The 25,317-nt window shown below is 36.3% G+C and overlaps 2 protein-coding genes across 12 annotated transcripts in view; one reads left to right on the plus strand and one right to left on the minus strand.

Annotated features, from left to right (window-relative positions):
* The window catches only part of CASK (calcium/calmodulin dependent serine protein kinase), a 516,731-nt gene that overhangs the window by 299,031 nt on the left and 192,383 nt on the right, over positions 1-25,317 (plus strand). For all 10 annotated transcript variants that reach the window (XM_066357577.1, XM_066357582.1, XM_066357576.1 and 7 more), the window contains exons 6-7: positions 17,441-17,543; positions 25,046-25,221. In XM_066357577.1, the coding sequence (XP_066213674.1) occupies positions 17,441-17,543; positions 25,046-25,221 (279 nt within the window). The remainder of the gene's footprint in view (positions 1-17,440; positions 17,544-25,045; positions 25,222-25,317) is intronic.
* GPR34 (G protein-coupled receptor 34) lies at positions 4,741-12,042 on the minus strand. Of its 2 annotated transcripts, XM_066356259.1 has the most exons (4): positions 11,954-12,042; positions 11,214-11,312; positions 10,445-10,534; positions 4,741-6,690 (listed from the first exon to the last, which is right to left on the minus strand). In XM_066356259.1, the coding sequence occupies exon 4, from the start codon at positions 6,609-6,611 to the stop codon at positions 5,472-5,474; it is 1,140 nt and encodes a 379-aa protein (XP_066212356.1). In that variant the 5' UTR covers positions 6,612-6,690; positions 10,445-10,534; positions 11,214-11,312; positions 11,954-12,042; the 3' UTR covers positions 4,741-5,471. The 2 variants fall into 2 exon arrangements, with proteins under 2 accessions (XP_066212356.1, XP_066212355.1); XM_066356258.1 differs by lacking the exon at positions 10,445-10,534.

The raw sequence follows: 25,317 nt of genomic DNA on the forward strand, positions 1-25,317 counted from the left end.
TGAGTTTCCAGTACTTTCTCCTTATCAAAAATACAAGTTTCCGGACTACAGTTTGTCCCCCTGTGCTAAAATTAATTCAAAATGGATCAAAGATCTAAACATAAGACCTGAAACAATAAAGTACATAGAAGAAGACATGGGTACTAAACTCATGGACCTGGGTTTTAAAGAGCATTTTATGAATTTGACTCCAAAGGCAAGAGAAGTGAAGGCAAAAATTAATGAATGGGACTACATCAGACTAAGAAGTTTTTTCTCAGCAAGAGAAACTGATAACAAAATAAACAGACAGCCAACTAAGTGGGAATTGATATTTTCAAACAACTGCTCAGATAAGGGCTTAATATCCAAAATATACAAAGAACTCATAAAACTCAACAACAAACAAACAAACAATCCAATAAAAAAATGGGAAGAGGATATGAACAGACACTTCTCTCAGGAAGAAATACAAATGGCCAACAGATATATGAAAAGATGCTCATCTTTAGTTATTAGAGAAATGAAAATCAAAACTGCCATGAGATACCACCTCACACCTGTTAGATTAGCTATTATTAACAAGACAGGTAATAGCAAATGTTGGAGAGGCTGTGGAGAAAAAGGAACTCTCATTCACTGTTGGTGGGAATGTAAAGTAGTACAACCATTATGGAAGAAAGTATGGTGGTTCCTCAAAAAACTGAAAATAGAACTACCTTATGACCCAGCAATCCCTCTACTGGGTATATACCCCCAAAACTCAGAAACATTGATACATAAAGACACATGCAGCCCCATGTTCATTGCAGCATTGTTCACAGTGGCCAGGACATGGAAACAACCAAAAAGCCCGTCAATAGATGACTGGATAAAGAAGATGTGGCACATATACACTATGGAATACTACTCAGCCATAAGAAATGATGACATCGGATCATTTACAGCAAAATGGTGGGATCTTGATAACATTATACGAAGTGAAATAAGTAAATCAGAAAAAAAACAGGAACTGCATTATTTCATACGTAGGTAGGACATAAAAGTGAGACTAAGAGACATTGATAAGAGTGTGGTGGTTACGGGGGGAGGGGGGAGAGGGGGAGGGGGAGGGGCACAAAGAAAACTAGATAGAAGGTGACAGGACAATCTGACTTTAGGTGATGGATATGCAACAAAATTGAATGACAAGATAACCTGGATATGTTATCTTTGAATATATGTATCCTGATTTATTGATGTCACCCCATTAAAAAAAATAAAATTATTTAAAAAAATACAAGTTTCTTTACAAGTTCATGTCTATTGGTGCCTGACATAAAAGGCTCTCTTATCAATGTCATATCTGTTATGAATTTTTTTCTAACTTTGTGCTTTTATTTTTATGGTTTTTGACCAAAAAGAATCTACTTTTTTAAGTCAAATATATACATTTTCCCCTATGGTTATTTCTATTGTCTTATCAATAGAAAGTTTTATCCCAACCACAGATGAGTTAGTCATATATTTTAAGTCTTTTAATGGATCCATTATTTACAGTTAATTCTTTGATCCACGTGTGTGTGTGTGTGTGTGTGTGTATGTGTGTGTGTAAGAGAGAGAGAGAGAGATGAAGTGAAGCTGTATGTTGGCTTTTTATTTTAAATAAGGACAACACTGTTTATTAATCCATCCCTCCTTTTCCCAATGAATTTTGTGGTATCTACTTGCGGTGGTTCTCTCTGAGGGAGGAAAGTGAATCAGAGTCACTCAGGACATGTTTTAAAATTCACTTACCTCTACTTTGCAAGATTCTAGCACATCTCGACTAACATATTCTTAGCTTTCCCTCTAACTTGTTCCTGTTCCTACCCTGTTGAGAGCCATAATTAGTCATATGATCTTCTCACCTATTGTTGAAGGTCTGCATAGAAATGTGTATTCTGTTCCACTGATGAGTTTATCTTTGCATCTATTCCACAGTGTTCTCCTTATAACTAGAGGATGAGAATATATTTTAATATTCAGTAAAATAAATTTCCAGTCTTATTTTGAGAGGCTGAATAACAATTAGCCCAGTAATATGTTTCTGCAAAATCCAGGTTGCCTGTTGAGAGAACTCAATTCCATGCTGTTTTTCTCTTATGGATAACTTTCAGTAAGGCCTTGCCTCAAAGAGTTGTAATTATATTAGTTCTACTTTTATATCAGCAGGACTTAAAAATTCATTTTAAAAAATTGAAAACACTATGGAATACTACTCAGCCATAAGAAATGATGACATCGGGTCATCTACAACAAAATGGTGGGATCTTGATAACATTATACGGAGTGAAATAAGTAAATCAGAAAAAAACAAGAACTGCATGATTTCATACATTGGTGGGACATAAAAACGAGACTAAGAGACATGGACAAGAGTGTGGTCGTTACGGGTTGGGGGGGGAGTGGGAGGGAGGAGAAGGAGGGAGAGGGAGGAGGGGAGGGACACAAAGAAAACTAGATAGAAGGTGACGGAGGACAATCTGACTTTGAGCGATGGGTATGCAACATAATTGGATGACAAGATAAACTGGACATGTTTTCTTTGAAAATATGTACCCTGATTTATTGACGTCACCCCATTAAAATTAATAAAATTTATGTATTTAAAAAAATTGAAAACAAAACCTTCTGTACTAGAACAGAATTTTCTTTTCTAGTGACCTGATCTTAGAAATTCAAGCACCATCAAACCCAGTCCTTCCTGGAGTACTTTTTCAAAACTAACAGCAATACTCAACATTTAGGTCTGACTCTGACAGCCAGGCACTTAATTTTGCCCCTGTTTGGCTATGCATATGTGAGATGTTATTTAGAAACTATTTCTGGAGAAAGTGAGAATACAGTACTTCTGAATTTCCTTTTTTTATGTGCTTCTGGAACTAAAGTGGGCTGGGGGAGGCAAGGACAGTGTTTCCTGCTTGCATACACTAATGCCTAGTAATAAATAAAAGGTTATGTGTAATAAAGAGCCTTAAATTTGGTGTATCAGTAGCATGCTTTTTTTCTAAAAATTTAGAAACATTCTCAGAACCCAGGTTACTCTAAGGCATGTTACTAGTGAAACTTCTATGGGTAAACAAAATTTGTTATGAACTTTTAGGCAGGTTGACTTTTATCAAAATTTATCTTACCACGAATATAGCAAGAATTGACTCAGTGTACTTTTTAATTTTTTTAAGACTGCCATTGTACAGGGTTTTATAGAGATCATCTCACTTAATAAAATTTTGAGATAGCTTCTAGAACTATGAGTGTATTTGTTTCTTTTACTATCATAAAACTAATAATACACAATGTAATTTAATCATTCAAACTATATGTTTACAACAGATACATGTAGGGATATGAAATATTTACCAGTAATGCAAAAAAAAATAATTTTGAAAACATAAGGGAAAAGCAATATTTAAGCTTATATAAACAAATGCTGGATTTCAATTAAGTGATATTTGTTATTATTGTCAAAGCAAGGCAATTAATATAAATTTTATTATTTTGTCTGCCTCTAATTTTTCTGCAAATTTTAATTTTTATTCTGGAATGTTTTTTGTTTTTTAAATAATTCTGCATCGACCTATTCTTTATTCAACCAATTGTGTGCACTTACTAAAATAGAGCTGACTGTGCACTAATTGTATACAAGCCAAATATCATGAAAATAAATTCAGCCCTAACAAAATTTTTCATACTTTTTTTTTCACGCCCTTCAATATTGATTTCTCAGCCAATGGTGTACCTGAAGTTTCAAGAAGTGTTCTGACTATAAGTAATTCTCATACTCTGTGACAGAAATTTATGAATGGTTCCTTGGAGTTTGTCGTAACACACTTTTACATATTCAAATAGTCACTGGCATTCTGATTCTGTGTCTGACCAAAGAACAAATGCCAGCGAAACATTTAAGAGTGGTTGCCTTAATGACATCTCCTTATTACAATTGTATGTTGTTCTATGCAGCTATGTCCAGATAAGACTAGGGGGGAAAAACCAAACATACCCCTTTTCAATTCTGTTAAGTACCTCTTTCCCCCAACACCATCTCCTCCCTGTTCCATTCATCCTTCTGTTCATTCAGGCATTCATTCAATTATTTAACAAATGTGTATTGATCTCCTGTATGCCAGGCAAGGCATTATACTGTTGATTCAGTGATGAATAAGATCCCTCTCTCTTAGATCTTACTCTCCACTTATTTTTGAACATTCATGAAAATTTCAGAATTTTCTCCTTTTAATTTTAGTGTACAATGTTCTTAATTATTATGAACTATTTCAAACACTCGAAGATATACGAAAAATAATATAACAAATGCCATATACTACCACACAGGTTTAACAGACATTAACATTTTGCCATGTTTCTTTCAACTGTCAGATTTAAAAAAAAATCTCTCCAGATATAGCTATTTTTAATCTTCAGTTGATATCCATCTTGTATATATTACATGCATGTTTAATTTTATTGTGTAACTATAGACCCATAAAGAATATGGTACTGTTTCGTGTGTTTTGTATTTTACGTAACTGCTTTCACATGTTACATACCTTTTTGCAGTTTGTTTGTATTTTATTCAACACTGTCTTGGAGAATTTTGTTGATGCATGCAGTTGTAGTTCCTTTCACTGACATACTGGCAGTACTTTTTTGTGAATAAGCCACAGTTTAGTTCTCCATTCCTTTGCTGATCCATATTCACTTAGGTTGTTTCCAATTGTTTAGTATTATGAACAGCAGTTCACTGAGCATCATTACCTATGTTTTTGTGTATACATGTGTGAGGTTCTTTAAGATGTACAGGGCGTGCATATCTTCAACTTTATCAGAGTTGGTTCAAGGTGGCTAAGTTTTAAATCCTTGTGCTAGGCTATTGAATTCTTAACTCATCTGTTGTTTGATTTTACTGCACAAAATTTAAGGGTTTTTTTTTTTTTTTTCATTTTATCTAGGAAGTGATAGATATTAGGTGATTTCATTTTTTATTAGTTTATTATCATTTCATCTGTAATAGAGGTTTAGATATCAGTGGATACAGTGGCAAATGTACAAGCTTTTTAAGTGACAATCAACATATATTTTCTGACATTTTTAATCAGTCCTCAAATCATTTAACTTACTTTTAAACACACTTTAGTATTAGGTGCTTAATGTTGAGTAATTATTTTAGTGACTTGAGAAACTATGACATTTTCTTTAATTATTCTGTTGTTAAAGCCATAAATTTCACTTAACTTTATAATCTATGTCAAGAATGTTATCTTAAGAATATATTTTTAAAAGATTTACATACAGATTTAAAATCTATGGTAAAGTGTAAGCTTTTCTTTTTCTTGAAATATTTTACAATCAAGCAGATGAAATATCACAAATAAGAGCTTTCAGAAGATCTGAGCCTTATAAATGCTAGAGTTTTGTAATCTTTAGTTCTTCATGGAATTAAGAATCTTTTTAATATGTTTACCTCAAATGCTTTAAGAAATAGTCTGAATTTTAGCTGCAGCACACGTATCATGAAGGGAGTATCCTGGTTTAAATTCTGAAGTGCTTTCACTCCTGCTTGATTCCCCTTGAAATCTTCTAGAAAGAAGTTGGCACATTATTTTGCGAATATTACTAGACATCAGGAAATACATGACTGGATCTAAGCAGCTATTGAAAGATGAGAATACTAGCATGATCTCATTGGTTTTGTGAACAATTTCCTTCCAATAACAAGATGACACATTTAGCTGTACACAAATATAGACAAATCGGAAGGCATGATAAGGAACAAAACATATAGTAAAAATGATAAGCACAATAAAGGAATTCCGGGCTGTTGTGGCATATTTGCCAGAATTAGGAAATTTTGACCTCCTCTTAGAAATCCTCAATAGATTCTTGCCAATCTTAATATATGAAAGAATTATTAGTAGGAAAATTAGCCAGAACATTACCACAAGAACTAAATTAAAAATTGCTTCTCCTTTTGCATTAAGTTTATCTCTGTAATGGAAACACATTGTGGAATTGTGACCTCCTTTCTTAAGGGTTAAAATAATCATAGTTAAAAATCCAGCAAGAGCAACTGTCCATACTGTACAGCAAACATAAATACTTTGTTTGGTTGTTACTGCCTTCCTTTGTTGTATAGACCGATTAATTTTTATGTAGCGATCCAAACTGATGAATCCAAGCAAAATAATACTAATGTACATGTTCATATAAAATAGTGTTCCCACAACCTTGCAAAAAATCACACCTAGTGTCCATTTGTCTTGGTTTATGTGGTACATTATTCGAAAGGGGAGGCAGAATATTAGTAAGAGGTCTGCAATGGCTACATTAAGGAGGTAAATCTGAATGGAATTTCTTTTGCGGTGAATACCCAGAAATACATAGAGAGCAATTATGTTGCCAACCAGTCCCACGATGAAAATAACAGAGTAGAATGCTGTTAACACACTAGAGAGTACTTTTTCATCCATGGAACAGGCAGTTGAATTCGATGCTCCTGAGAAGTTGTGTGGTGGTTGGATGCTGTGGTTAGTTATAAAGAGCACTGCCTGGGAGGAGCAAAGTGAGCTGCTGTCTGAAGTAGTCGTCATTGTTATGGTATGACTCGTCATCATCTTCTGTAGGGATCAAAATATGAAGATACCAAATGACATGTTCCTCATGTGTAACTTTTATAAGGCCTTCAGACTTTTCCTACAACAGAATGCCAAACATTGAGTCATTTGCCATTTTAATAAGTTACTTTAACTCCAAGCATAAATAATAAATGATTTCTTTTGACATTGTAAGAAATTTGCACCATTTGAGTATTTACACTATATATGTAGCAGCATTATGGTATCAAAAACAAGCAGCAAAAACATAGTAAAATCTTATGGAATATCTTGCTCCAACCTTTCCTGTGGCTGTGGTATATGTTCAAGGCTTGTTTTATTTGTGTTAAAATAAATTACTGCAATATGAAATTATTTTTGTTTAGGCAGGTTGTTATAGAGATGGAGGTAAAGAGGAATGACAGCTCATATTTTTCAAAGATGAGCATCAATTTCCCTAAGGGTAATTACAGCCATAAGTGAGCTGGGCCCACTGCTAGCTGCTGCCCAGCTTCCTGCCTGGAGTCCTTCCCTCATATGTGGCATTCATTCTTTTTGACATGTGTTTGCCACATGGCATGTGACAGGTAAACTGGGGAAGTCTCTCATTCCATGGTAGGAATAGAGAAAAGGATCCTAAATGTCATCCTTTTTAACGTAGGACCAAATTGGACATACTAAAATCATTTGCCTACAGAGGCAAGCAGTTAATATAAAGACCCAGGGAACATAGGACCTGCCTCATCAGGCAGACTTTTGTAACCCTGCACAGGAGAAGAAAGCAGCCAAACAAAACTGAGTTGAGCGGTGACACAACCAAGGAGTCACGTCAGAACGTCTCCTGACCTAGAAAGGTAGAGCATAGAGTGATAATGTAGAAGGAAAACAGATCTACATCCAAGATTTTGAAAGTAACCTACTGCAGCCTAAATATGCCCTGACTTGGGTAATTCTAAACTAAAACCTTATTGGAAGGTAGTGTGTGAATCCCACTTGTTTGTGGTAGCAGAGAATGTTAGCAATGCTACGTGTTACTGGCCCTTTCCTGGGCATTGCCTGCTGTGAAGAACTCAGTCTGAGAGGTCATCTTAAAGAGCTAGAGGACATGAAGAGCACGTTCCGGTCTCATCTCGTGCCTTTCTTAAGTGTCTGCCCTTTTTCTCTACAGCAGCCTCTTAATAGGTATAACATAAAGACATTCAGACCAAGGTTATCAAAAGCAGACTTAACTCTGGTTTTAATCTTTTCTAAGCCTAAGTTTCCTTGTTTGTAGACATGCAAAATGCTAGTGAAGAACTTAACCCTGGCATATAAGGAAGGGCCTGATGAAAGTTAGCTTTAAAAATACACACACACACACACACACACACACACACACCTCTTTTTTCCTTCTTTTTTTTTTTTTAGCAGAGACCGAGAGAGTCAGAGAGAGGGATAGATAGGGACAGACAGACAGGAATGGAGAGAGATGAGACGCATCAGTTATCAGTTTTTCATTTTTGACACCTTAGTTGTTTATTGATTGCCTTCTCATATGTGCCTTGACCGTGGGCCTTCAGCAGACCGAGTAACCCCTTGCTCGAGCCAGCGACTTTGGGTCCAAGCTGGTGAGCTTTGCTCAAACCAGATGAGCCCACACTCAAGCTGGCGACCTCAGGGTCTTGGACCTGGGTCCTCCACATCCCAGTCCGATGCTCTATCCACTGTGCCACTGCCTGGTCAGGCTACACAGCTTTTGATTAATCTCATTTTAGTAACTATTTCATACCCAGATGAGTACTGCTTGGGAAACAAAGATGAAACAAGACAGAGACCCTGCTTCCAGTAAACATTTTTGTAGGCATGTACATTCAAACTCTGAATGCTGTAATGTAAAGTGGATTGGAATCACAGCAATTAATTTACTGATTTAGCATTTTACACATACAAAATATATATGGAAGAACTTAGCATTTCTTAATGCTACCTATAATTTAATTAAGGAGAAACAATTTTGGTACTGAGTAAAAAGTTCAAGTTTAAAATTGTTTCCATGAAAGAGGAACTGGTGAAGAGGAAGTTACATAATCCTGGTCAAGAGCCAAATTTTTCTGGAGTTCAGGGCAACAGAGGGAGGAAGGCAAGAGAACGGGGTCTAGTGTTTCATGTGCCTGCAGGAAGACAGTTTTCATAAAGTAGATAGAAACTTCCAGGCATGTTGTTTTGTGTTATCAAATTCTAAGGGAAAAGGGCAATCTAGGAAGAATGGCAGGCTGCCAAAAAATGAAGCTGATAATGCGACCTAAATTAGCAGGAAGGGGAGGGGGCACCTGTAGAGGGCCCTGCATTGTGTGGTCGCATAGGGAGCTGGTCCAGGCTCAGGTAGAAACATCTCATAGCCGTTGATGAAAGGGAGTTAGGCATCACAAGTGATGTGATTTTGAGAGCTCATCTAGATAGTTGAAATGACTTTAAAAACTATATTTTTTTCTTTTCCCATGCTATATTTTAAACTCCATTAGGATTAGAAACCAAGCCTATTTTGTTTGCCTTTGTGTACCAACTGCTCAGCACAATAAAAATTGTTGAATGAAAGAGGGAATTTAGTAGAAAACTGTAAAGGTCTACATGTAAATATATTAAAATCCACTGTTCAAGTACATGAAGGGCTTCAGCTGCCTTAACAGAACCACAATCGCAATTGACTGCAGTTGCCATATTAGTAGTGTGATGTGGCAGCAACAAAAACTAACCCATTCTTTGGGTGAGTTCATAGACCTAGAGTGTCTTAAATGAAGATTGTTACTGCTACTCTGGTTCTGTCCCAAGCTAGGTAGGGTTCCACCCAGAATGCAGTGTTTCATCTTCAGCAGCACACTTAGAAAAGGCCACAGAGCCAATGGGGACAAGAGCCCAAATGATGTCATAGGAGTGAGTTAAAGGAAACAGGCACCTTTGCCTGGTATGTGAACACTTTACAAGGATGTGGAGAAAAGGTTTTCATCTTATATGTGTCTTCAGAAAGCAGAACAAGAACCAGTGAGTAGAAATTGCAGAGACATGTTGCCTTCTTTTAAGGAAATGCTTTTTTAGAATGAAACAATCTATCTTGCCAGGCAATAAGGGTCTTACCACCAGAGATTGTCCAGACCACCACGAATTGTGTACTTTGTAGAAGAGATTCTCAGTGTTTCTCAGTCCTGGCTGCATATTAGAATCCCCTTAAGGGCTTTATAAAGATACCAATGCCTAGCTTCATCCCCAGATCTGATTTAATTGGTCTGGAATTGGCTGCAGGCAATGGTTTCCTTTAAAAGCTCCTCAGGGGATCCTAACATGCATGCAGAATTGAACCCTTGAGGTAGATAGCTGAACCATTAAATACTATTTATTTAGCATTTGTTGTGTACCAGGCAGTATGTTAAGCACATTTATGATCTTTCATTTACATAATTCTTATAATAACCATGTGAGGTAGATATTACAGAAGAGGTCATGAGAGAACAAGAGATTATGATCTTGAGCCATGACCGTACAGATCTTAAATGGTGGTACCCAAGTTGGGACTCAGATATGTCTAGGTTTTAAACCCACGATCCTTTTCACCAAGCCCTTCTCCTCCTAATCACCTATGATCAGTATTTTCTTTATTAATGATGAGTTCTGTCAGCAATATTTTGTTTGATATGATTCCTTTAACGTTATCCACATTAGCGATTCTAACGAGATTATGCCATCTAGCTTTACTTATTATTTACTTATTTACATTTTATTTGCTGTGTCCATTATAGCAAGTAATAAGTACAGAGTACAGAACCACAAATCATTTTTCAGAATATTCAACACTTCCTCAGAGCATATCTTCTCTAACTTACTTCTAGGCCTGATAGCCTTGGTCAAGATGTTTTTAGAAAGCTGTTAGCTTAAAAAAAACGTATCCTGAAACCATTTCCTTCAGCTCTAATCTGCAAATAAAATAAATAATAGTTGGACAAGATTGCCAATAAAACTTTCTAATTTTGCTTTTTCAAGCTTAAAGAAAATAAAGCAAAAGTAATGCATTCATTTGAATAGCAGTAGTAGCCATAACTTAGAACCATGTATTAGACAGCTAGTGTCCAGTCATTTATTAACAAATTTACAGGTTAAATTCTGTTTTAAATTTAATGGCTGCTTTTTGCCTGTTTACAATGTGTCAATAAGGTTAAATCTGATATTTAACCACTATCTGTGTTTTTAAGGCCATTTATTGATGTTTTTAAAACTACTTATTTGATTTGTTAAGAATGGCCAGTGAAGACGGGAAACAAACCACTGTGTTTATATGGTGAATTAATTTCCCAGTGAATATTACTTGTGATTCATGTGATATACTGAAATGCTCACAATGATTTTCTGATAGTAGATGGTAAATGATTTTGTAATGTTGTTACTGGGCAAATCCTGAAGTTTGCAACCCTGTGTTAGTGCTGCCTTGTTCCTACTACCACCACCACCCTACCTTTGCCAATATTTTTCAGCTGGTTTATGTAGGAGCTTCATGAACCCAACAGATTCCATTGTGGCTTCCAATGAGCAAAAGCTTTTTAAATGCAGTTTAAGGGTGTTTGTGAAAACTTCACATTGCTATGTTAAAGTACATACCTGTTTGGTAACAGTTGCAACCTATAACCACTTGTGGTTTGACTGAATCATGATAATGACTGACTCATTCAGGCCATGCATCAAAAATTGCATTAGTTGCTGCATACAGAATGAAAATTGAAAGCATGTTATTTTGGAAATAATACTGTTAGTAGTACATTAGGTTTTGTTATAAACTTACCTATGTCTAAAAAGCCATTTTTAAAATTTTAGTTAGTTGAATTAACTAAAGTCTATTTTGCATTAACTTTTCTCTCATAGTCACCTTATTTACTTCTGAAGCACAAAACTTAAAGTTTAATAGGTCTGGTAATTACCATAAAATAATAACAGTATAATAAAGAAAATACTATTGTTGAAACTAGGGAGACAACATAACTTAATAAAGTTAATGAGCATTTATAATACAGTGGAAATAAAATCTGTTGCATATGAAAATAACTTTTAACTGATTCAAGTAGATCTGCAAGTCTAAATGGCAATATACAAAATGCAGTATACACAATTTGACAATATTGGGAGCATGAGTTTCAAAACCTCCAGTGTCCTAAAGGACAGACGTCAAATAACTAAGAAGACAAGTCAGGTCAAGGGAGAGGCATCATTCAAGCAGTTTATTCAAGTTTCTAAAAGCAAAGGGTCACCATGAAGTAGGCTTCACTGCTAATATTCAGATACATCAAATTCTAACTGAAATACTGGATCATTTATGTAGCTGAATGAAATCAAGGAATACTCACAGTTCAGGCTCTCTTGAAGTAAAAGACACTGAACCCAAGCTCCTCTAGGCACAGAGACTTCTTGGTGTGTCAGCTGGCTTCCTCCATCCGGTCCTTGTGCAGTTGGTTAGGGTTTTCTTCTTTTTTTTTTTTCATATTTGCATACGGTGATAGCTTGTTTTTTTTTTTAATTTTCTTTTCTTTTTTCAATATGAAAACCTCACGCTTCTTGTGAAAATATTTAAAAGCCCTACCATGATGTAACAACTTTATCTTTAAGCTCAGTGAACACTTAATTTTAGGCAATTATTTATATCTTTTATGTGAATACCTTCACCTTGACAATTGTGGGAAGTTTTCTCTATCCCTCAAAATAAAGAAGCTTTTATAAATTTTGAGCAGAAATATGCATTGCCTATTTTTTCTAAGAAATGATACAGAATACGCTATATAGACTTTTTTTTCCTTGAAAACATTTTATTATTTACAAAGTACAATAGTGAGGGAAAAGATGCATAAGTAAAAATATAAATTCACACATCACAAAATAATAACTGTTGTCACACTATCTGTAATACAATAAATACTTCATTAATTTTTATATTTGATCACATAATTTTTAGAAATTAATTTTCTGTTAATTCATTTTATATGCTGAAAGTGTATAATTTTAGCAAAGTAATATTTAATCAGTATAATTAAATGCTAGCCACTATTGCTAATTTTTTAATTTAAGAAGAATCTTAACATAATACGACTGTTATTGGAGCTCAAAGAGCATGTTCTGGGCTGTGACAATACTGAGAAGAAATTTCGGATAATTCTTTGAAATGTAAATTGTAGTTTACAAGAGTTGCTGGTTCTTGGGGAGCAATATTTTTTTTTTATTTTAACGTCCAAAATGTGCACTATATTTGGTAGATAACCAGGAAGCCATGAACAGTGATAAACACCATTATTTGATCAGGTTTGCTGGTGACCTATTGCAGAGAGGTAGAGCTTAGTTGACTTAGGGTTACTTCTGTGGCCGTGTGCTATATGGACTTTTAAAACACAAGCATTTAATTTGTTTCTTTCTAGATTCATTTTAGAAGTTTATTCATTCACATAAAATGGCATTCCTGTATTGAATGATACTAACCTTAGTAATGAATTATTCATTAATTTTTTAAAGTTCTATTTGATCTGTACATTATTTTAGTATGTGTTCATGTATTCCTTTAAAACATGGGATTTATTTTCTAAAACAATCTTCTAATTTTAGAGCTAAATGAGCTTTGTGATGGCATTCTCCCTGTTTTATCGCCAGGATAAACTCTCTCAAGCAAATTGAAATATCTCCTATGTTTTAAAGAAAATAATGAAGGAGTTCTGGAGTTTTGGGTTTGGTCCTAATCTGATTTTTAACCACTACCTGTCCATTTATGTAATTGCTGGCCCTGAAGTTTCATGCCACTTTTTTTTGTTGTAATTCAAAATGAAGAAATGTGAGTTTTCATTTTCCCCATAATTGTTACTCAGCAGCTTTGTTTACACTTAATAATATTTAACTCATTGAGCTTTAGCTAACATTCTAATTATTTCTGGGTGCATACACTTTTCTGAACATCATATTCTCCAGATCGTTTAGTTTGTTATAAATATGATGCATGGCACAGGATATTTTTAAATTGCTAGAATAAAATCATTTTGTAGCTCTTAACTCACCACAGCCCCCACCGAGAACTCTGAGAAGGAGGATGATTACTGCATTGGCCTGGTTTGATTACTCTATTAGTCTGGCAAAAATTTTGTGTGTATGTGTTGTTTAAAAAAAACAAACATAATGTTAATTTTTACCATCTAAATGGTTTTTAAATGTACAGCGTTAAGTATATTTATATTGTGCAACAGTTCTCTAGAACTTTTTTATCTTGCAAAACTAAAACTATATACCGACTAATTACTAATTCCCCCTCACCCCTCCCACCACTGGCAGCCACCTTTCTACTTTCTTTGATTTTGCATACTTTAGATCATTTGAATTGAATTATACAATATTTGTCCTTTTATGACTGGCTTTTTTCATTTAGCATAATATCACCAAAGTTCACCCATGTTGTCACATATAACAGGACTTCCTTCTTTTAAGGCTACATAATATCACATCATCAACCCACATCATTTTTTTTTCTTTTTTTATAATTTTATTTTAAAAATTTAATGTGGTGACATTGATCAATAATAGTAATAGGTTTCAGGCAAACATTTCTATAGCATTTGAACTGTTGATTATGTTGAGCACACATCACCCAATTTTTTTTCTTTAAATGTTTATTTTATTGATTTTAGAGAGAGAGGAAGGGAGAGAGAAAGAGACAAGGAACATCGATCTGTTCCTGTATGTGCCCTGACCCAGAACCAAACTGGCAACCCCTACACTTTGGGTTGATGCTTTAACCAGCAGAGCTATCCAGCTAAGACTGTCCACATTTTCTTTATCCATTCACCTGTCACTGGACATTTGGATTACTTTCACCTCTTCGCTATTGTGAATACTGCTGTGGAAAACAAGGGTGTGCAAATATCTTTTCAGACCCTGGCAGGATTTTTTTATAACTAAATAGAAATTTGTTAGCATTCATAAAAGCAGATATAAATATTTTCTTCTATACCACGTTAGCTATTTTTCCACACCAAAGCCATCCCTTTTCAAAATGTTAATTGTATTTTTTAATCTTCAGTTTCCTGGCCCTACTGTGACCGGATTTGAATATAGTCTTCTTCTAGTTCTTTCTTTATATGAGCTTTTTCCTGTTCATTGTGAACTTTTTACTTTATGTCTATGTTCTTAGCTCATTCCTATATATCCTTTTCCCCTCACCCTTCCTTTTTCTCTTTTGTTGGTTTCTTAGCTTTTTATTTATATAAAGATAAAACTTTACTTTTTGTGACAACATGGATGGACCTGGAAAGTATTCTGCTAAGTGAAATAAGCCAGTCAGGGAAAGACTAGTAGTATATGATTTCCCTTATATGTGGAATCTAATGAACAAAATAAACTAGTAAACAAAATAAAAACAAACTCATAGATACAGAGAACAGACTGACTGCAGTCAGAGGGGAGAGGGGTTGTGGGCTGGGTAAAAAAGATGAAGGGATTAATTAAGCAAAAAAAAAACAACTCATGGACACAGACAACAGTATAGTGATTACGGAGGAAAAGAGAGTGGGAGAAGGTAGAAGAAGGTAAAGGGGGGGATAAATGGTGGTGAAAGAGATTTGACTTGGGGTGGTGAGCACACCATATAATAAACAGATGAAATACACACACACACACACACACACACACACACACATATTATAGAATTGTACTCCTGGAACCTATATAATTTTATTAACCAATGTCATCCCAATAAACTCAATTTTTTAAAAAAGGTAAAAGTAAAAAAGAAGAAATAAATGGATATACTTGTTTGGTGCCACCTATTAACTGATACTACTGTCCTGTTTATCTAAATCCAACCCTGGTTAAATTCAGCTTACCACCTATTCCAGGTTGAACCCTGCCTGCTAAAATGAGGACTGCTAGGTTTAAACCCACAATCATGCTGATTGGTATTACTTAAAATATATGACCACAAAGTGGGTCCATGTGCCTCCAGCAGTCTTGCCATATTTCCTTAGTCTGGTGGTTCTCAAAATATGGTTCCCAGACCAGTAGCATCAACATTACTCAGGAACTTGTTAAAAATGCACATTCTTGATTTCATCCCAAACCTTATGACTCAGAAAAATCTGTGTGATTCTGATGTTATGGTTTAAGAGTGACCGCCTTAGTCAATTCATGCTCCTGTTCTTTGAAAATACTTTTTCACACCTTCACTCTTCTCAAATTGCCAACAACCTCCTCCCCTTCCCCACTTCCACCTGATGTTCGCTTTTTATTTCAGTGTAAATGGAACATAGAAGTGCTCAGAAGAGAACTTCCTCATCTTCCTTCATCCACATCTACAGTGCCCCACACACTTCCTTCTTTGCTGTCACCACAGCCAACCCCCCACCCCGGTTCCCACTTGTGTATTGCATCCCATCCCCTCTCTCTCCTGGGAAAGTGTTTCCTCTCTATCGATCTTCTCCATCAGCACACAAATGTCTCTTTTCAAAAAAGAAAGCAAAAACAAACTTTCCTGAAAATCTCTAAGTACTGCTATTGAGGACCTATATATATATATATATATCTATTGGATATATTGTTATGTGAAATTTTTGAATATTTATATGTCTTTTTCTATTTTCAAAAAAAAAATAGTGGAAGGATAAACAAACTAATGCCAGTAGTTCCCAATAAGAAGGGAGAGGTTGGCAATGAGGAGAGAGGACAAAAGCTAGACCTCTCTGAATGGCATTTGTTTACAGTTTTCACATGTTTTATATGATTGAAACACCAGATGAGGTAAAATCTAAGTAAAACAAATTGACCTCACTACATAAAGAATCGAAAGCAAAACCACAAGAATTCTTTTAAGTGACTGTAAAATAGTATGGGGTTGGTTTTACATCACTATAGACTTACAGGAACATTCAAAGGCTAGTACAAAGAATTGCAGGCACCTGTGACTCAGATTTCCTATGTGTTAACATTTTCCTGCATTTGTTTTATCCTTTTCAATCTCTCACTCTCACCTATCTCTTTATCTACCTATTTTCCTAAAAATAAGAAATTATCTTAATAGCCACCATAAAATGATCATAATCATGGAATTTATATTGAAAGAATACTATTATATAATCTATAGATCTTTTTTCAATTTCTTAACTAGAGGCAGGCCAAGTGTCTTCTTTCCCCCTTCTGGTTTCTTACCTCCCATTCCCACCGAGAGCAAGGTCAAGGCCAGAGAAAAGGAGTGCCCAGGAAAGACAGTGAATTCCCCAGGAGCAAAGCTCAATTGCAGTCATTTAATCTTATTCTTCTTACTTAGGGCTGAAATGAGTAAAGAAAATAAAGAGGGTAATTGGAAAAGTGGACAAAGAAAGGACCATCAGTATCCCCTAAGAGGGGGGATACTGAAGTTTCAAGAAACGTATTAGCACAAGATGTAAAATATATTTTTTCTTAAACAAATGTAGACAGTCATTAAAGGAAGTGAACATTGCATGAAAAAGGCAGAGAATATATCTTTCTTGAGCATCCATACTTCCTGAGTAATTCCTTTTTAATTTTATTTTTAATTATAGATGACATACAGTATTATATTAGTTCCAGGTGTACAATATAGTGAATAGAATCTTGGGTGATTCTTAGCACCATATCCTAATCTTGGAGGCAAATAATTCTTGAAAAATATTAGATAAAAGAGGTAAGTCTTTGGAGAAATCACGTCAGAAGTAAAGCATCTAAAATAATTCAAGAAGGTTTTAATGTATTACTCTGTTACCATGTTACTTGGTTTTGTGTGAATTGCATTGTTCATCTTAAATTAATCTTTATCTTTGATTTGCTTTTTGTTTGTCTGTTTTTCTTTCCAGCCTCACTGTGTTCTCCTCGCCTCAAAGGAAAATTCAGCACCTGTTAAACTCGGGGGCTTTGGGGTAGCTATTCAATTAGGGGAGTCTGGACTTGTAGCTGGAGGTAAGAACACTTTTTAAAAAATATTCAAAACCAGGTCATTTTTAGGCTGCTGTAAAACTTTCAAACTAAATATTAGCCTATCTTTAGTGTTTCATGCCCCACTCCACCCAGCCTAATCCATCCTTGAAAAGTGCAATCAGATAGTTTTGAATTTAATAACTCTTTAGTCATAACTAGAATCTTAGTCTCTTAAGAATAAGCTGTCTTTTATTCTTTGAATCCCCAGCACTCAACAGAGAAGAGACCCTACTTACAGAGACTTAAAACAGTTGAAAGAATATGATATTTGAGGCAAAGTGACATTTAAAGTTGAACTGACCAAATGAAGTCAAATCAAAAATGTGTGGAGTATCCACTTTCAGTCTTACATCAATGGCTAATTTTTAATTTCATATTGTTTTACTCTTTCCTTTTGTCAGAGTACTGCTCAAGTTATAATCTGTGTATCTGGAAAGAGCAAGCTGCTGGGAATGCAGACTGATTTTATTATTAGCCAAAGCAAAACATAACTAGAAAATTCCCAGGCCAGAAAATGAAGAAAAGTTAAAACAGAGACTTTCTCCACTAGTGTACAGAGGTAGACACTAATTACGGATTCAAGTATTTGGGGTTTTTTTGTTTATTCCTTTGAATTGACTCCAGCTCAAACTGTCCTGATTTTAGTTCTGTTTCTTAGTTTTGCAAATCACTTAGTTCTCCATTATATGAATGATCAGTCATTTAGTCATTTCTTTGTTTTCTGTCTCCAAATACTACCAGCCTTCACAAAGAGGAAAAAATATGGAAAATATCAAAACTGTCATCTTTCAAGAATGCTTACATTAAATTCAAATACCTGACAAATGATAAATATCAAAATGATAATGTTCCCCAGGATATTCCATTTCATTTCATTCATTATTACTAAAACATCAAAGCAGCATTAACAGACCATCTTCTGAAAAATGAGCCATGAGTCAGAGTTACATTCTTTAAATTGTTATTTGACCACAGTGCCCTCTAAAATTAAATTAGGTTTAAATTTTCTTATTTTGGGCTCTAGCCAGTTGGCTCAGCAGTAGAGCATCAGCCTGGCGTGCGGGGGACCCAGGTTCGATTCCCGGCCAGGGCACACAGGAGAAGCGCCCATTTGCTTCTCCACCCCCCCTCCTTCCTCTCTGTCTCTCTCTTCCCCTCCCGCAGCCAAGGCTCCATTGGAGCAAAGATGGCCCGGGCGCTGGGGATGGCTCCTTGGCCTCTGCCCCAGGCGCTAGAGTGGCTCTGGTCGTGGCAGAGTGACGCCCCGGAGGGGCAGAGCATCGCCCCCTGGTGGGCAGAGCATCGCCCCCTGGTGGGCGTGCCAGGTGGATCCTGCTCGGGCGCATGCGGGAGTCTGTCTGACTGTCTCTCCCCGTTTCCAGCTTCAGAAAAATACAAAAAAAATTTTTTTCTTATTTTGCATTTTCTTCCAGCTAATCATTTTCACTAATATGAGAAACTGCAAGTTGAATGTAGTTTTTTTGTTTGTTTTGTTTTGTTTTCTGATATCCTTGTTTATTTGAATGTAGATTTAAAAACTGGTTTTTTTCCTAGTTCAGAACTTTTCATCCATGATCAGAAGACTGACCAAAGGGTAGATAGAACTCTAATTTAATTCCTCAGATGACAAAGAATTCATTATATCCCAAGATAGTTTATTCCATTTTTGGAAAGTTCGTTAAGTATAGAAACATTAAAAAAAAAATAGTATTGAAACGTTCATCTCTGCATTGAATAGAAATCTCTCTTCCTATAACTTCACCCAGTGGTCCTAATTCTGACTTTGGGAGCCATGCTGAACTCTTTTAATCCTTTCATGTTATAGCCAATCAGTTGTTTGAAGGCAGCTGTCATTTTCCCCAAAGTCTTGTCCAAGTTAACTTCTCTAGGTTAATTTAGCCATTTCTCATGTAAACCGGTTTAGAATCTCCTCAGTATGCACAAAGAGCAAAGCCAGAACTGAACTCAGCTATTGGCATAGTCCAACACCCAGGAGCTCGGGGCTTTCACTGCTTTTGCTTTGGGTCTTAAATGTCTGTCAGGCTCCCCAAGTTGAATTAGTTGTTTTGGACAGTCACATAATGCCTCTGGCCATATCAATCTTGCATTCAACTACAAATCCTAAATTGTTGTTTTTAATCAAATGTTGCTGGCAAACTAGCATTCTAATCTGATGTTTGTACGGATCACCTCTGTGTTAAGAATACACAATTATAACAAATAATTTCTGATAAATATATCCCTAAGGTTGAGGAAACAAAATGAAATGAACCCAACTCCTTTTATCTGTTATATCCTGGCAACATGTAATGACTCTGTCTCTATGGATCTGGATCTGCGTCCTGTTAGTATTCAGAGTGGCAAGGGCTTCATATTTTAGGGCGCATCCCTATTGAAGGGGAAAAACAGATTCATTAAATTTACCTGGACATACTTTTTTTAAAGATTCTTTTATAGATTTTTTTATTTATTCATTTTAGAGAGGGAGGAAGAGAGAGAAAGAGAGAGAGAGAGAGAGAGAGAGAGAGAGAGAGAGAGAAGGGGGAGGAGCAGGAAGCATCAACTCCCATATGTGCCTTGACCAGGCAAGCCTGGAGTTTTGAAACGACAACCTCAAATCAAGTGTTCGAGGTTAATGCTTTATCTACTACGCCACCACAGGTCAGACCTACCTAGACATATTCTGCATGTTAACTTATTTTCCAAAAGTTTATGAACCTTTCCCCTTAACCACATATTTTTTAAGCTGATTTTGAGCCAAAAATGGATGAGTTATGCAAAAATTTTTTTCTTGGCAATTGAGCTAAAAACTTTCTGATGGTCAAAAGATTGTCATTTCTTAACACCCTTCTCCTTAAAGTCTTGAAATAACTGCTTCAAGCATTACAGTGTCTTTAAAAATATGATCTATGTGGATAGGGATAAATGTTTTTCTTTCAAAAAGCTTTCATGTTATTTGAGGTACTTTTGAAAATTTTGTTGGCATTTAACAGAAAAGCTATTTTCCTGTCAGTTAGAATCTTTTATCACTCAGTCCTCCAAATAGAAAGGAATTCTCTCCTTCATATGTTTCACAGAGTAAAAACAATTTACATATATGGAGTGGGCAAAAGTAGGTTTACAGTTTTACAAATAAATAATACAATAATTAAAAATAATATTAGAATAAACTGCTCTGGCCAGTGGTGCAATGGATGGAGCAATACTCCATAGTGCCAAGGTCACCAGCTCAAGCCACGGGTCACAGATTTAAGCCCCAGTCAGGGCTTGATCCTGAGTGTGTCAGCTGGACCTCCGAGGGTGCCAGTTGAGCCCCAGTCAGGGCACATATAAGAAGCAATCAGTGGCACAACTAAGTGAAACAATGAGTTGATGCTTCTCTCTCTCTTCCTGTCTCTCTCTCCCTTTTCCTTCTTCCTCTCTCTATCAAAAAAAGAAAGAAAGAAAGAATAAACTGTTTTGCATACTCACAATTATAAGCCTACTTTTGCCCACCCATGTATTTACACTTCTCCTATCTAAAACTCAGCTATTTGGAAAACTCACTTATTCTAGAACATACCTAGAACCTAAGAAATCATTATAATGCAAGCAAAACTCTTTCTTTCTTTAAAACCCACAGATTTTCTTCTCAAGCAAACATCTAAAGACACTTTCTATGAAGCTGGCATGTTCTCATTTTTCAAAACGTTATCTGGATTTGTGTTCCTTTATACCCTGCACTTCTATTCCCCCTAGTTGGAATGCCTTTTGTCATTTTATCTGTCTAGGTAGCTTATACTGTTTTTGAACTGAGCTAACAATCATCTCATCTTACAAGCAAACTGAAATTCACCATCCCAAATTAGGTAACCTACTCCGTCTCTTCCATATTACCGTAACTATCTGAGCTATGTACCTCCATGTAGCATTTGATGTAGAGATTTGTAATCATGTCAAAGACTAAGCTTTGTGAGGGTCCAGAGGAATCATGGCTTATCCCTCTGTATGTCCATAGCACCTACTGCAGTGTCTAGAACCTAGTAGGCACTAAGGAAATTGTTATTGAATGAAAGATACTGGTTGCTAAGTAGTCTCCAGTTAATAGCAGATTTTATGCAACAAATTAAAGCTGAGGTTGCAGTGAACATAATGAGTGAAAAAAAGAAACAAAAGCCAACAGAAAAAAAATATGTTAATCAGATACCAAAACTGCAAAAACACAGCAGCCTTTTATACTGCACAAATAAACACTTGCATACCTCTGAAGTTCCTGAGAGCGTTTCCTGTTCTATAGTTTAGTTCTTTAATTGATATCCACAGTGACAATTCTGAGTCATCAAGAAAAGGTTAAATTATGTGTAGCAACCTGTATAAAAGAAGTCAGGAAATTGTAGGAAGAAAGCCATCCAAAAGGACTGAAATAAAATGTTTGGGTACATGAAGATTCAAGTTCTACAGTATTGAATATGTAGTTAATCAAAACAACCCCCTCCCTCAGGTTCTGGGTAATTAGGTCTTATTATATTATCAGAAAACATACATAATATTGAAATACTTAAATGTTTATCTGATGTATGTCATATACAGTGACATTTAATTTAGTTTAGTAATTGGCTTCCTGTTCTTAGAATTTTGTGGTCAAAGTCATGAATATCAAGTGACCACAAAGGAGAAATTAAGAGATTACACAACAAGGAGTTTGGGGAGGTCAGTTTATGTTAAAGGTTAATTCCAATCCTTTTCCATTCTGCTGATGTGCACAAAATAAAAAAGTTCATTCCTGTATATTCTTCCTACCATTGCCTTTCCTTCTATCATCTATAAGCAAATTTTTGAACCAAAATGCATGCATCTTCCTCAAAGATGAATAGCAATTCTCCACGTCAGGGTAGTCTTTAATCCAGATACATAGAGAGAACCTCCTCAGGATGACTGGGGCTGCCCATGGTGGCACTGACAAATCAATCCCAAAGTGAGGCCCTCAGTTTGAGTTGCTTGGATCTTTATTATATGGGAAGTGTTAGGAGGTAAGATGAGTTTCAAAGTATTATGCAAACTGTCAGCAGATACCCTGATTTCTTATCCTGCTCTTCCCTACTCATGCTGGCTCCTGTCCATCAGAACAAGGTGAATGTTCTGCCCAGGCTGTTCATGGAGGAGGAGGTCTAATCAATTCAGCTTCTTTATGTTACTTGAATCAAAATGGGGCAATACAGAAATAAAAAATATTTTCTTCTAAGCAGTAGAGTATTCAATGTACTGTACATTCTAAATGAAAATATTTTCACTCTCTGAACCCTGAATTTCATTTCTTCTATTATTGGGGATGGAGGGGAACCATAATGACCTGCAGCAAGGAACGTCCCAGTACTCAAACTAAGAGTTGCTTGATCAGTCTCCATCCCAACCAAGTTTGACAGTGACTTAACGGGACTTTATGATACATTGTCTCTAGCTGGATTAGACCTCTAAAGTCTTTTTTTAACTCTGAATCACAGTTCTGAGCTCTAGATAAAGTATTAGGCAATGCTAAAAGTCAAAATGATCTTAAACTCTGTATGCAGACAGGGGGAGAGAGAGAGAGAGAGAAAGAGAGAGAGAGAGAATGAGAGAGAGAGGAAGAGAAAGAGGAAGAGGAGGGGGCTGGGCCCTTATACAGCTAGAAGAGCTGCCAGGACTATGGTGGGCAGTGCCTCCTCCCACAATAATTTCCCTAAAAGGTACAAGCCTTTCATTCTACAGCAGAAGAAAAGACTTCCTTTGGAATACTGAGTTAAAGATGGTTACTAATGTGCAAACAACTTGTATTGATAGGAAAAAAAAGAATTCTTTTTTTTTTTTTTTTTTTTTTACAGAGACAGAGAGAGTCGAAGAGAGGGATAGACAGGGACAGACAGACAGGAACGGAGAGATAAGAAGCATCAATCATTATTTTTTTGTTGCGCATTGCGACACCTTAGTTGTTCATTGATTGCCTTCTCATATGTGCCTTGACCGTGGGCCTTCAGCAGACTGAGTAACCCCTTGTTTGAGCTAGCAACCTTGGGTCCAAGCTGGTGAGCTTTTGCTCAAACCAGATGAGCCCATGCTCAAGCTGGCGACCTCGGGGTCTCGAATCTGGGTCCTCCACATGCCAGTCCGATGCTCTATCCACTGCGCCACCGCCTGGTCAGGCAAAAAAAAAAATCTTTAAAAGAAGATGGAAGTCAAAAAGGATTGAATGCAAGGAGCTTCATAACTTTGGTTCATGTCATATATTTGCCTTCATTCACTTCAAATGTTAACATTAGGAGGAGCCTTTAAAAACCCTATAACAAAGCCCTGGCCAGGTGGCATAGTGGATAAAGTGTCAACCCAGCACACCAAGGTCACAGGTTCCAGAAACAATCAATGAGTACACAACTAAGGGCCCTGGCCGGTTGGCTCAGTGGTAGAGCGTCAGCACAGCATGTGGAAGTCCCAAGTTTGATTCCCAGTCAGGGCACACAAGAGAAGCGCCCATCTGCTTTTCCACCCTTCCCCTCCCCTTTCTCTCTCTCTCTTCCCATCCCACAGCCAAGGCTCCACTGGAGCAAAATTGGCCTGGGCACTGAAAATGGCTCCATGGCCTCCGTCTCAGTCAGTAGAATGGTTCCAGTTGCAACGGAGCAACACCCCAGATGGGCAGAACATCGCCCCCTAGTGGCATGCTGGGTTGATCCCGGTCAAGCGCATGTGGGAGTCTGTCTCTCTGCCACTTTGCTTCTCACTTCAGAAAAATAAAAAATAAAACTGAGTACACAACTAAATGGGACAACTGGTCAAACAACAAGTTTGTGCTTCTCTTTCCCTTCCCCCCACTCTCTCTCTCACCCAAATCAATGGGGAAAAAATTTTAATCGTATAACAAAATATTACTAATCATTGCTAGTTGCTATAGTCAACACGTAAAATCTGAATAGGATTTCAGATTCAAATTCATATTTCAAATAAAAGTTATCAGCATGAGGCTTAATTTGAGAATTTCCATTTGGTAGCCAAAAGTACGTTTTTTTCTCTACAGATTTTTTTGTCTTGCACTACCCATCCCCTCCCACCACCTGCTCAGGGCAGGCCCTCCCAGCTCTTTCCTGGGCAGCTACTCTGCCTGCTGACTCTTCCACCTGCCTCTGCTCTGTGTTTTTAGTGATTTTTGAACTAGTGAAAATCAGAAAATGTAAACAACTTCTTCATGAAGCAAGAAAATGTAAACACTTGCTGTGTACTCTGCATAATTCAATAAGAAGTACCAGTGTTAGAAGACCAAGTACCTATCCTGGGCTCTTTTCAGAGAGTTAATTAGATAAATAATTTATTTCCTTCAGAGAACTTGATTTTATGGAGGAGGGCAGAGGTGGTGAGAGAATATTTATATTGTTAAACTTTTCATTCTGTTATTATAATTTCCAGTTTTCAAATGGGGATAAAAGCTCATTTTATGTAAACATTTTTTCTTGATGTTATTGTTGTTATTTTAAATGTAGGACGCGTTGGAACACCTCATTTTATGGCCCCAGAAGTTGTCAAAAGAGAGCCTTATGGAAAACCCGTAGATGTCTGGGGTTGCGGTGTAATCCTTTTTATCCTGCTAAGTGGTTGTTTGCCTTTCTATGGAACCAAGGAAAGACTCTTTGAAGGCATTATTAAAGGAAAATATAAGGTAATATATTATGAATGTTTCTCTTTTTCCATTGAGACTAAACTATTCTGAAAATGTGTTTAGAAGTAGCTCTCTATCTTTGGATTGCTTATTAAC

The sequence above is a fragment of the Saccopteryx leptura genome, chromosome X (genome assembly GCF_036850995.1).
Source record: "Saccopteryx leptura isolate mSacLep1 chromosome X, mSacLep1_pri_phased_curated, whole genome shotgun sequence".
Classification (NCBI taxonomy): Eukaryota; Metazoa; Chordata; class Mammalia; order Chiroptera; family Emballonuridae; genus Saccopteryx; species Saccopteryx leptura.